The sequence below is a fragment of the Cnephaeus nilssonii genome (assembly GCF_951640355.1).
Source record: "Cnephaeus nilssonii genome assembly, chromosome: 4".
In the NCBI taxonomy this organism is placed as follows: domain Eukaryota; kingdom Metazoa; phylum Chordata; class Mammalia; order Chiroptera; family Vespertilionidae; genus Cnephaeus; species Cnephaeus nilssonii.
The window spans coordinates 3088088-3101696 of record NC_137075.1 but is presented as its reverse complement, the minus strand read 5'-3'; the positions used below and the strand labels follow the sequence as shown (position 1 = coordinate 3101696).

At 51.8% G+C, this 13609-nt stretch overlaps 1 protein-coding gene across 1 annotated transcript in view; it reads right to left on the bottom strand.

The window, feature by feature from the left end:
* The window catches only part of CCDC33 (coiled-coil domain containing 33), a gene marked incomplete at both ends in the record, with an annotated part of 100183 nt that overhangs the window by 33399 nt on the left and 53175 nt on the right, over window positions 1–13609 (bottom strand). Inside the window, one exon of the mRNA XM_079767689.1 lies at window positions 8585–8779. Within this exon, the coding sequence (XP_079623815.1) occupies window positions 8585–8779 (195 nt within the window). The remainder of the gene's footprint in view (window positions 1–8584; window positions 8780–13609) is intronic.

Genomic DNA, 13609 nt, shown 5'->3' with positions numbered 1-13609 from the left:
GTGACTCAGCTTGAGAGGAACTTCTGGAGGGGGGTCAGGAGGGAAGGCTGGTGAACTGTCTGCTTCCCCGCTCCCCCCCCCGTCTGGAAGGGCCCCATGAATACAGACTATTTATAAGCTTCCTGCAAAGTGGACAGTCCTTTGCAGTTTCCAAGGCGCTACCATCCACTCTCTTTAATCCTCTCTAAAGATTCAGGTAGGAGAGCGTATTCCCTCCCCTTAACAGGTGAGCTAGGCCCACACAGGTGGGGTAATTTATCCAAGGTCACACAGCTCTTGAGTGGTGGAGATGGGACTCAAACCTGCTACAGCTACACAGATGAGTAGAGGCGTCTATGCGGGATATCACAGGACTGGGCACATAGCAGATGCTGTGAAAGCTGCTCAAATGAATGAGTGAGTGCACGCGGCAGGCTGTGGACTCACTAAGAACGAAAGAGGCAGCCCAGGGTCCGTGGGGTGGGGACACTTGACCGTTTTTTTCCCAGGCCCCCCTTCGTGGCTCCTCAAGCGCTGCTCATACGGGGGCAGAGCTCTCTTGCCTTCTCAGCCCCGGGCGGGAGCCCCTTGCTCCCCAACCTCCCAGGCTGCTCACTGCCCTTGGCCTTTGCAGACTCCTCCCCAGTGAGGCTGGGCTTTCTCCATGGAAGCTTACCTCCTCCTCTCCGGGTCCACCCCTAATGTCTTTGGGCCCAGGACCAGAGCATAAATGGAGGCTCCCAACAGCCATCCCCCGGGCCTAGGGGCACAATCCCCCAAAACTATTCGACCCTTGGGAGAATGGACTTCAGGAGGAGGTTTGCATAGTCCTCACAAGCGGACTCAGGTCCATTTGGACCCCAGAATCTTGGATACCCAGATATGGCCTAGAATTGTGGAGTTGGGGCTCTGGGCCACCTGTACCTGGCCCTGTGTACCCTTTGCTCTGTGGGGAGCGATGAGGCTGGAGGAGGCCCAGAAGGGCCCTCTCAACATCTAAGGAGGGCCTCCCTCCCATCCCGCCTAATACCTGGCCCCATGGGTCCTGGGGCTCTTTCCTGGGCCACTGCGCCTCTGGGCAAGTTGGTCAGGAAGACAAGCCCACTCCAGTGGCCAGTGACTCTCCGCTAGGCTCCTGGAACCAGGTGGGGGTGGGGATGGTGTGGGGGTGGTGAGCCCACCAGATAGAGTGTGTTAAGGTGGGGGTCGGGGGGGAAGGAGGCTGGCCTGCAGGGGGCCTTGCCCAACCACTCACAAACACACCAAGAGACAATAAATCCATAAACACTTAATCTCTCTGCAAATTGAAAAGGAGCTGTACATAGCTGCTGCACCCCAGCAGCTGAGTTATGAGTCTTGCTTATTAATTTCTTTAGTCCCAGGTGATGGATGGAGGAGAACGGCCCACCAGGGAGACGCTGGGTCGGAGGGAAGGAGGGAGGTGGCAGTGGGTCAGGGCTCTGGGAAGAGCCCTTCTGGAGAAGTGGTGAGAGGGGGAGGCCCAGGCATTCGTGCTTCTCCCCTTTATTCTGTCTAGAAGGGCCCCATGAATATAGTGACTATTAGTGAGCCTCCTGCAAAGCGGACAGCTCTTCGCAGTTTCCAAGGTGCTGCCAGCCACTCTCTTGTTAATCCCCGCCTCCCCGCCCCCCTCCCCAGTCTCAGAAGGGAGGTATTCCTACCACTTCACAGTGAGAAGACAGGTCCAGAGAGGTGGAGTGATCTATCTAAGATCACACAGCTCTTGAGTGTTAGATATGGGCTCAAACCTGCTAGAGCCACACGGGTGAGAGGAGGGGGCAGGGGGGTCTGCAGGAGGAGGCAGGTACACAGGCAGGATGAATCTTATTTCTTTACTAGTAGCCCGTTTGCACGAAGATTCGTGCAATAGACCTTCATTCACCTGGCTGCCTGCACCAGTTTTCTGCCGGCACCGGGGACCCAGGCCTTGGCTGTGGCCACCGCCTTCTGCCTTCTTTCAGGGTCGGGGCTTGGCCCCAGGCGGTGGCCTTGGGCTCGGCCGCACCCAACATCCCTGCTAAGGATCGCAGGAGCCGACCCCCAGTGGTTTCCTGCGATCAGTGCAGGCTCCCTGCTGGTGCCCAAGGCCGGGAAAGCCTCCGCCCCGAGGCTTTCCCGGCCTTGGGCTCCGCCACACCCCAATGTCCCTGCAACGGTTTCCTGGTGGGCGTGGTTGATGGGCGTGGCTTGGTTGATGGGCCTGGCTTGGGCGTAGCGAAGGTGCGGTCAATTTGCATATTTGTCTATTATAAGGTAAGATCTTTCTCCCTCCCTCCCTCCCTCCCTCCCTCCCTCCCTCCCTCCCTCCTTCCCTCCCTGCCTCCTTCCCTCCCTCCCTCCTTCCCTCCCTTTCTTTCTCAAATGCTAAGTGTCCCCCCACCCCAGGAACTGGAGGAGGAAGAGGAGAAGGAAGTCGGAAGAGGTAGCAGTGCCCAGGAGCTATGACTGTTGTGACCTCACAGACTGATTTTCAGACTCCCCAGGGGCACGGCCTGGTGTTCCTGCGTGAGGAACACACGCCTCACTATAGGCGCAGCCCATGGACAGAGCAGGGATCAGAGGTGACCGGGACGGAAGACTGACCTGGCAAAGTGGGACCACGAGCCCTGGGCAGTGGAGTCAGGGGGACAGAAACTGAGGTGTGGGGGTGGGGTGGGGTGACCGGGCTGTTTTGGGAATGTATCTGGTGGTTGTGCGGGTAACCTGGAGGGGGCACTGAGTCAGGGGTCTGATTGGAGGCTGTGGACACCAGATGACTGTGCTTTCTTTGTCTCTGTCTCACTCTCCGTTTCTGTTGTATTTTCTCTGCCTCTCAAGAGGCCTTGGACTCTCAGGAGCCAGGTGAGCTGCCTCCCAGGCTGGGCTTTGTGTCTCCGTGGCTGGTGGGAGCCAGCCCCGGGCTCCGGGCCTTTTGATGCCGTTACCCTGGGCTGATGTTCCTGCTCCTAGTGGCCACCGCGGTGGGTGTGTCCGGTGTTAATGACCGCTGCTGGTGCCGTAGGAGGCTCCTGCTCAGACTCAGCACCTGCCACCAGGTGGTGCCATGGGAACCGAGACTGGGTCTGAGCCAGCCTCACCCGCCTGCAGACCTCATCTGGGCAGGGGGCTGGGCCAGGACCAAGGCTCCAGTCATGGTGCAGGAGCCCCTGGGGAACATCGGCTCAACCTCTGCTGATAGAGGAACTGGGACCCAGAAAGGGGAAGAGAGTTCAAGGTCACTTCAAAGAGCTGATGAGTACAAGGGACAGTGTGGAGCTGGGCTGGACTGTGAGCAGAGAGTGTGTATCCTGTGGCTGTGGGTGCTGAGGGGGCCGAGAGTCCAGCAACCTCAAATGGAGCAGGGCTGGGGCAGGGGAGAGCCCATGCTATGGAGGGTGAGCTGTGTTCTGACCTACCTGGGCCTGTGTTGGTTTTAGCACTGCTCAACCCCTCAGTGCTGAGCAAACAATGATGGCTGGTCACCCCGGAGCCATGCCAGGCAGACATGCAGGACCAGACTCTGAGGTGTCCCTGCCACACTGTAGCCCTTCCTGAAGGCCCCACCATTTGGCCCTGAGAGGCAGGCAGGGAGGAAACTTCCTGTGCTACAGATGGAAAACCAAGGCTCCCAGACACGAAGTGCTGCAAGCCACCCTGGCAGGTGTGGCAGGGCCGGCACCTCTGCCCGCGGCGGGGAGCTGCGGTCCCTGGGCTGGAGGCTGCCCTCCGGTGGCCCAGCCCCCACCTCCTGGCTGTGTGACTTGGGAGGAGCCACAGCCTCTGGCTTTCCTTCCTCTCTTCACACAGGCAACGAGGTCCTCTTTCTTGGGGAAATGGTGTCCCCAGGAGCTGAAATCAACTCACTGAGGAGCAGGTTAAATGGGGTGGGGCAGCTGGAGAAGTGACATGAAACCGAGGGGTCAGGGATCATTCTGGAGTCTAGCAGACTCAAGAAAGGAGGAGAAACAAAAGCGTTATACTCAGAGGGGGTGGCGTGTGGGGAGTGGATGGGAGAGATGAAGGGAGGGGTGGGGAAGGCTTTCAAAGAAAGAATGAAAGAAATGAGTCATTTCAGTGTGGTGTGGTTGCAGAAATTCCACTGAATCTTTAAACAACCCTTGTCAATTTTTCATCTGCTGGTATGAGGACCCTCTGGTCTGCCACAAATCTCTGAGTAGTGGGGGAAAAGAGGGAGGGAAAATATGGGGTCAGAGAGGGGGAGAGAAAATAAGAAAATCAGAAAGAAATAGAGATAATTAGAGAAATACAGTGCAGGGCAGGGAGAGACGGAAATAGAGAGGGGGTGGGGAAGAAAGGAGGGAGCCAGAGAGAGGCGGGAAAGACCCTGTGCTGGGATTTCCACCCTGGCAGCAACACTGAACACACACTTCCTGAATAGCACCGAGCCCTTCTGCCTCTGTTTATCCAAAGCATAGCCCACCTCCTCTAGGATATCCTGCTTGTTCCTCTCTCTCTTTGCTGAGGGCTCACCAGGTGTGCCAACAACACCGGGAAGGGGTGACCCTTAGAGGATACATGGTCTCAGTCATGCCTCTCTGTCATTCACCCCCTCACCAAATATTTACTGGTCGCCTGCTCTGGGCCACTGTCTTGCCTCCCGTCTCCCAGGACATGGCTCAACTCCTGCTGGCTGGAGAATGTCCAGGGTTCAGGGCCTCGGCCTCTTCTTTGTCTCTGCCTTCCCCTGGACACAGCTGGGCACTGGCAGGGGGTGGGAGTTTTCTGGCTGGTTGGAGGCTTGCTGAGGACTGGGGAATCAGGCACAGGGCAGGTGTTTTTAAGCCCTGTGTGAACAGAACCAGGCCTGTGCACACAGCATGGAGTCCCTCGTCTTACCTGCTCTCCCCTAATGTCTGGTTGGCTGGGGGGCTCTAGGGGTGAAGGAGGATGCTTGCAAATGGTTACTGTGTGGAGCGCTGTCATGTTCAGGACAACTCTGACTCTTCATTCCACTGGAAGCCCGCCTCTTTCAAAAGACTTCCTGGGCTCTCAGAAGGGTGGTGAAGGCTTCCTCTAGCTCTGCCCGGGCCCTGCACTTGACTCAAGATGACAACCATGGGACCCTGACCCCAGTGGTCTAGTCAGGACAGGAGCTTTGCACCACATTGACAAAATGGTACATGAAAAGACCTGTTTTAAAACCAAGTGTCCTGGATGAAGGGAGCTCGAGATGGAAGAATTGCCTGGATGGCAGTCCTGGAAGGAAGATGATCCAAGGGCATACTAGGGGGAGGGCGCCCCAGTAGGGCTTGGTGGGGCTGTAGGGTTGGGACTGGCAGGCCTGGGGCAGCATAGAGCATCCACAGCCTCCTCCCTAAAGAGAGAGTCCAGCCTGCGTCTCCTCCACTCCCTCTCCACCCCCAAGGTGCTTCTTTCTCCAGAAAATGTTCAATTTCCTATTTAGCCACAGTAGGCTCTGGAGGGAATCAGAGGTGAAATTATTTCTTGTGCTCCGGGGAGTGTGCTATAAGACTAGACATAGACCAATGCACTCTGGGAGTCAGGTGATGCTGGGAGGCTCACAGCCCGGATAAAGTGGCCGAGAGCCCAGGGAGGCACTTCAGTCCTTTGCTCCCGACACTGCCATGTCACTGGGGCCCAATGCACATCCTGAGGCTCTGCTGCTGGTGACTACTTCCTGACCACACATCCAGGAGTCACATACCTTGTGGCCATGCCATTGCCACCAGATGTGTTTGGGTGCTAATCAGATGTCTTCTACTGCCCTGTGACTCTGTCTATGGCTTACATGCCATGTTCTTTGCTCATTGCTATGTCCTATGGTTGTGTCTTCCTGTAACACAGTGCTGTGTGAAAGCACTGGGCAGCTTGGGTTCATTGCTATGCAGCTGCACTCCGCTGCTCCCTGATTGCAGTTCTCTTGCTTGTCACTGTTTCTTGGTTGTATGAGCGCATTCACTGTTATGTAACTTTGTTTTGTTGCTATGAAACAGTGACCCATTACTACATCATCATTCATAGACCTGAACGCCATTGCTACCCACCCAAGTTCTATTGCTTGTACTGTGCTGTACCGGCCTTGTGAATGTTAGGGTGCTGCCGTGGTCCTCCCAGCTTCTGGCTAGTTATTAAGAGCTGGAGCTGGGGGCTGGGTCTTCAGGACCCAATGAGAACAAAGGTCAGAAAGAGAGAGAGAGAGAGAGAGAGAGAGAGAGAGAGAGAGAGAGAGAGGAAGAAGGAGAAGGAGAAGGAGGGAAAAGGGAGAAGGGAGAAGGGAGAAAGGAGAAGGGAGAGGGGAAAGGGGAGAGGGGAGAGGGGAAAGGGGAGAGGGGAGAGGAGAGAGGGGCGAGAGGCGAGGGGCGAGGGGTAAATGAAATGGAGCTGAGTCAGGAACAGGAGGGAACAAGATGGGGCCTGGGATAGGCTGGGATGGGCAAGGGAGAGGGGCAGGTCCAGTGGTGCCAAGTGGCTTGAAGGGTCCAGGGCTGGGTGTCCGGGCCTCCACAGCCATCTGGTATTCACTTGGCTACATGCAAGGCAACACAGAGTCAGGAGCCTTGGCAGGGTTGTCCCACCTCATCCTCATTGCCATCCTTCGTAAAACAGGAGCTCAGCCTAGACGCTCTCTAAGGTTCTTTCTGATGTACTTCCTGTCCAGCCAGGGGTTCTAGCACATGGCCCAATAAGCATTTACCTACATTTGTGTGGACCCAGGCCTGGACTGGGTCCTGGAGTCAGTATGCTCTTAGTTCGAAGGCTGAATGGTGATGGCTGAGTGGACCTAACCCCACAGCAAGCCAGGGAGTGCAGCCAGTGCCTGTGGCCTTGCCAGGTGCCCAGCAAGGGGAGACCAACGCACTGATGGGTGTGCTAGGGTGGTGTTCAGAGAAGACATGCTTTAGTTCTCCATCTAGACCCACTCACCACATCTCTGACAGCCTGTGGATATGGGGCAACCCTGAGCCCCTTGTTTGCACTCAGAGCCTCACAGAATCCATTTTGGTGCCCTTGGGTCACTTATTTCTCCTCTGGCCCTCCATCACTCACAATGGTTACTCAACCTCTTGCTTAAAAATGGTTCTTCCTCATGGCTAACCTTGACTTCTCAATATGCAATCTCATCCCATCTCTTATAGTTTAATTCTTAAGAGAAAATCAAGACTAACTTGCAGGCACTGATTTATTAATACTGTCTAAAGCAGCAGTCGCCAACCCGTGGTCCACTGGTGGTCCGTGAGGTCCGAAAGGTTGGCGACTGCTGGTCTAAAGTCTCCAAAGACAAGGTTTGAATCTTTATTTGCAACCCAACTAATGCCTAAACTGAAAGGTCAGGTTAGATGACTGCTTTCCCGAGGGGCAGAGGTGAGAAGAAGGAGCGTAGAAGGTAGCCGGAGTGCTCTGGCATCCAGGGAGGGTCCTGTGCCCCCTGGGGTGGGCAGGGGCACTTCATGTGGGAGCACCCTGGACACACCCAGCAGACAGCAACCCTCCCTGCTCATTCAATGGGACATGTTTCAGAAAGGTGCAGAGTGCCCAGGGAAGATGTGGAGGCTGTTAGTGAGAGGGGAGATCCCTCGAGGAGAAAACCCAGGCCTTCCCTATTGGCCAGTGGCCTTGGCTCGGGCCTTTTGTCAGGATCTTCTGGAGCAACGTTCACCATGGGACCCATTGTGGAAGAAGGGAGGAAGCCACACTTGAATTCATCCATGGTCATTGGCTTGGTACCTCAGTTAGGAACTGTGGACTGTCTTTTTGGTAGCCTTCACTTCAACTCTCTGTAGCAAGGGGCTAGCACCCAGCACTGACCCCTCAACAAATTAAGACACCAGCTTGGTCACCTTTACCAACCCTTTCCCAGCATCTGGCCAACTGGCAACAGGAAGCCATGCCAGCTCTCACGATCAAAGATGGTGTCCTCCTTTCTTTGAGGTTCCTCCAATATACTCCTCCTCCAATATACTCTCTCTTCACATTATACCATTCTACTGTGCTCATAGTACTTTACCAGAAAATTAAATTTCAAAAAATGCGTTTAGTTGTTTACTGTCTCCACACTAGAATGTAAGTTATATGTAAGCAGGGACCTTGTTTATCCCTCATGTCTGCCTCATTTAGATGCTCAATGAACACTTTTAAAAGAATAAACGATGCCATCTATGAATTCCATACTCAGTGTAGTAACAACAGCTTCTAAAATCTCCACACTCCTGTGACACCCTTTGCTGTGTAGACTTATGTTCCATCCCATCTCCTCTGTCATTATTTTAGAAGCTAAAACGAATCTCTCAGGGCTTCCCATTACCCAGTGACATGCTCCTGAGGATGCTCTGAGTTGATGACTAGTTGAGTAAATGGAACCAGCTCATACAGTGTTGCAAGGTTTGTTTTAAAAGAAATCATATGGGTATTTGATTCAAAAGATAAAGAAACTCTGTAAAATGAAGAATGCACACCTTCCACAGTTTAGATTTGGGGTAACTCATTATGAGTGCTCCCAAGGGGAGGTCTACTTGTCACCTGAGGCGTGAACCAGGCCCACAAGGGCAGTCAAGCCTCTTCCCAATCCCCCCTATCACGGCTCCAGCCCCCCCCCCCTGGCCTGGGGGCGCGGGGAGACACTCACCATTTCATGGGACATTTGGGGCATCTGAGGCTTCTCCTCTGCTTCCTGGAAGGTGGATGTGCTGGAGTTCATTGTGGAGCTCACTGAGGCCTTGGACCAGGACTCATGGATGGAACCCAGCTTCTCATCTAAGATCTGAGGGTCCAGCATGGGCAGAACCTTGCTGTTGTTTGGTGTTAAGAAGTTTTCTGGCCTCTGGGAAGAGAAAGTGCAAAGAAATTCCTCTGTGCCTCCCTACCATAAATGCACTTTCCACACCCCAAGCCTCTCCTCCTCATGGCTCAGGAGGCCCTGCTTGTCTGGCCCCTGTCTACCTCCTGCCCCCTTGCTCATTGGGCCCTAATCACACTGTCCTTGATGTTTCTCTAACAAGCCAAGCTCTTTCCTGCCCCTAGGCCTTGGTCTCTGCTGTTTTCTCTACCTGGAAAGCCTCAGGGGTCTTTACATGGCTGTTCCCTTCTCTTCACTTAGGTCTCAGCCCAAATGTGATTTTCTTAGAGAGTTCTGCTCTTTGAGGTGAAGGACCATCCTATTAAAAGTAACTCCTCCTCCAATATACTCTCTCTTCACATTATACCATTTTACTGTGTTCATAGTACTTTACCAGAAAATTAAATTTCAAAAAATGTGCTTAGTTGTTTACTGCCTTGTCTTTATTCAAAGACAAGGTTTGAATCTTTATTTGCAACCCAACTAATGCCTAAACTGAAAGGTCAGGTTAGATGACTGCTTTCCCGAGGGGCAGAGGTGAGAGGAAGGAGAGTAGAAGGTAGCCTGAGTGCTCTGGCATCCAGGGAGGGTCCTGTACTGGGGTGGGCCCTTCAATCTCCATGCTAGAATTCTATCTTCTCCAATCTCCATGCTAGAATTCTATCTTCTCCAATCTCCATGCTAGAATTCTATCTTCTCCAATCTCCATGCTAGAATTCTATCTTCTCCAATCTCCATGCTAGAATTCTATCTTCTCCAATCTCCATGCTAGAATTCTATCTTCTCCAATCTCCATGCTAGAATTCTATCTTCTCCAATCTCCATGCTAGAATTCTATCTTCTCCAATCTCCATGCTAGAATTCTATCTTCTCCAATCTCCATGCTAGAATTCTATCTTCTCCAATCTCCATGCTAGAATGTAAGTTATATGTAAGCAGGGACCTTGTTTATCCCTCGTCTGCCTCATTTAGATGCTCAATAAACACTTTTGAAAGAATAAATGATGCCATCTATGACTTCCATACTCAGTGTTGTAACAACAGCTTCTAAAATCTCCACACTCGAGCTCGAAGATGGCGACTGGCAGGAAGTTAGGGAGGGAGAGAGTGTGAGAGAGTGAGGAACCCATAGAGGAGAGTGTAGACGTGTGTGGTGTGTGCGTGTATGAGCTAGGGTCAGTTAGATTCTGCAGGTCCTCCAAGGGGCTGCCAAACCGGGCAATCTTAGATGGCGGAGCCCCGCGCACAAAGCGGACACTCCTGGGCGGCCAGTGCGGCACGGAGACCAGAGACCAGGCCATCTTGGGAAACAGAGCTGCCTGAGACTGGGATCCTGGCCTCAGACACAAACCAGGACCCTGCAGCCACTGGGGACAGAGAACTGCAACCACAGCTTCAGACCAACAAACAACAAGAATCCAGACTTCCTGGCAGCAGATTTCCATGAGTCAAAGAGCCCGTCCCCCTCCCCGCAGGCGCGCGGATAGCGCCATAGTACCCGATAGACCCGCCCCTCCCTGGAGCCGCAGCGCCCTCCGGGGAATCTGAGCTTGAGAGCGCACACGGGCTGCAGCGCTGCTACTGGAATTTGAGAGACTGGAATCTGCTCCCCACAACGCAATCGGGTGACCAAACCCGAAGCCCACGCAGGGCGGCAGTGCCACCTGACTTGGATTCAGGGCAAGCACACACGGAAGTCAGTTTTCCACAGCGCAGGCACGCCACAGAGATATTGTGCAACCCAGTCCATGGTGACCGGGACCCAAATTCTCCCGGCAAGAGGCAACACTGAGCACCACCATCTTGACTCTATTTCTTACCGTGTCTGCCTGGGATCCCTGACTCACAGCGCATTCACACTCAGAGCCAGTGACTCCAATTCTTGGTGCATGCGCACACGGGGACCCTGATTCTCAGCGAGAAGCCACACGAGGCAAGAGAGACTCTGACACTCAATTCTTGGTGCAGACACAGGGAAACTCTGACTCCTGGCACACGCTAGGGAACTCATTTTCAGCACACACCAACAGCGCGGTGCAGGCGGGGTCCCTGATTCTAGGTGTGCACACGAGACCACACTGAACACTGGTAACACTGACCCTGGGCAAGTCTGGTTTCCACCAACCCACGGCAGCCACACGTCCTAGTGTCGGAGCACTTCAGTGACACTCGGGTGGTGCGAAGTTCCCACGGCACATGGCCCGGGTCCACACAACTCAAAGTTTGAACCTTCTGGTGATAGTCAGAATGGGGAGATGACACAATACCCAGAGGAAATAAAATGAGGAGTTGCCAAGAAAGGAAATTAGTGAAATTGAAGCATGCAACATGACCGAAAAAGAATTCAGAGTAGTGGTCGTGGAATTTATACATCGGATGGATGAGAAAATCAACAACCTATGCAAGAATCAGGAAGAAATGAAAAGTGATATAGCTACAATCAAAAACACCATGGAGACATGCATAGAAAAAAAAAAAAAGATGGCAGCTGGCAGGACGAAGCTGAGAGAGAGGAAGTGAATGAGTGAGGGTATGAAAGGAGAGTGTGTGGTTGTGGTGGGGTGTGTGTGAGTGAGTGAGGGAAAGTTAAATCTCGCAGGAGCAGCAGGGGCTGGCAGAAAGCCTCACCTTGACAAGGAGAGACTACCACCACTGCGGGCACTCCCCGGACGGCGGCACTCCAGCACGGAGCCCACGCCATCTTGAGCGGAGAACAGCCTTTTTTAGAAACTCATTAACACCACCAACAAGACAGGCCTTGGAACTTCCCCCGTGACCCAGCACCCACTCCAGCCAATATCCTGCTACCCCAGCTGCAGACCCGTGGACCCTGGGACCTCCACCTCCAAAGATACACCTTTCGGCAGCTAAAACAACTCCAAGACCATGTGGATTCCTGCATCAGAGAGGAATTGACAGGACTGCTCCAGCCATGAAGACAGAAGAGAAACAGTCCAGAGATGGAAGACGCTGACAATGCCTTGCCATACTAGCAGACAGCAGCTGTGCATCGCTGAAGGATGCCCAGGACCAAACCAGAGTCGGTCGGACCTGCATCACCACCATTTGTCCACCATCCAGAACTGAAATATCATTGCTGACATGTACACATAAGGAACTGTTTGACATTGAAATTGGGACTCAAAAGAACTGTTGGCGCAGAAAGAAACTCACTACAGACTGATTCATTTGCCTCTCAGCATAACCATTATGGCTTGTCTCATTTTCGGTTCTTATAAGTGTATTTCTTGTATCACATGATCACATGCATCTAGGGGAAATAATGAATAACATAAACTGATGAACAAAAACAGACCCGGAGACAGGGAAGCATCGATCAGACTGTCAAACCTCAGAGGGAAGGTAGGGGTGGGTGCGGGAAAGGGGGAGAGATCAACCAAAGGACTTGTATGCATGCATATAAGCCTAACCAGTGGTCACAGACAACAGAGGGGTGGGGGCATACGTGGGGAGGGGTTTGGGATGGGAATGGGGGGATGAGGACAATTATGTGATACCATAATCAATCAATCAATCAATCAATCAATAAAAACACCATGGAAAGTTTCAACAGTAGACTAGAAGAAGCAGAGGACTGAATTAGTGAATTAGAAGATCAGGTACAGAAACAAGCTCAATCTGAACAGCAATTGGAGAAAAAAATTAAAAAGCAGGAGGAAAGCCTAAGGGAGCTCTGGGACAACATGAAACGAAGTAACATGCGTATAATAGGGCTGCCAGAAGGACAAGAAGAGCAGCAGGGATTAGAAAATCTATTTGAAGAAATAATAACAGAAAATTTCCCAGATATTGGGAAGAAAAAAGTTACACAAGTACAGAGAGTCCCAAGCAGGATCAACCACAAAAGACCCACACCAAGACATGTCATAATTTCAATGGCAAATATCAACGACAAAGAGAGAATCTTAAAGGTGTCAAGAGAGAGACAGAGAGTTACCTACAAAGGAACCCCCATCAGATTATCAAATGATTTCTCAACAGAAACACATCAAGCTAGAAGGGAATGGAAGGAGGTATACAAAGTGTTGCAAAGCGAAGGACTGAATCCAAGAATACTCTATCCAGCAAGACTATCAATCAAAATTGAAGGGGAAATCAGCGGAGACGACACAATACCCAGAGGAATGAAAATGAGGAGTTGCCAAGAAAGGAAATTAGTGAAATTGAAGCATGCAACATGACCAAAAAAGACAAAAAAAGGCTAAGGGAGTTTATCACCACCAAACCCGCAATGCAAGAAATGCTAAAGGGAATACTGTAAAAAGAAGAAATAAACAGGTAAGAAGGAACACAAACACAAAAATAGATATGACTACAAACAAATACCTTTCAGTAATAACTTTAAACATAAATGGACTAAATGCTCCAATCAAAAGATATCGAGTGGCTGAATGGATGAAAAAACACAACCCATATATATGCTGTCTACAAGAGACCCACCTCAGAACAAGAGACTCACACAGATTGAAAGTGAAGGGATGGAAAAATATCTTTCAGGCAAATGGAAATGAAAAAAAAAAGCTGGGGTAGCAATACTTATATCTGACAAAATAGGCCTCAAAGTAAATGCCATAACAAGAGATAAGGAAGGCCACTTCATAATACTAAAGGGATCAATACAACAAGAGGATATAACCCTGATAAACATATATGCACCCAAGGCAGGAGCACCAAAATACATAACAAAACTCCTGGAAGATATCAAGAGAGAGATCGACAACAATACAATCATAGTAGGGGACTTTAATACACCACTGACATCACTGGATAAATCCTCTAGACAAAAAATCAGCA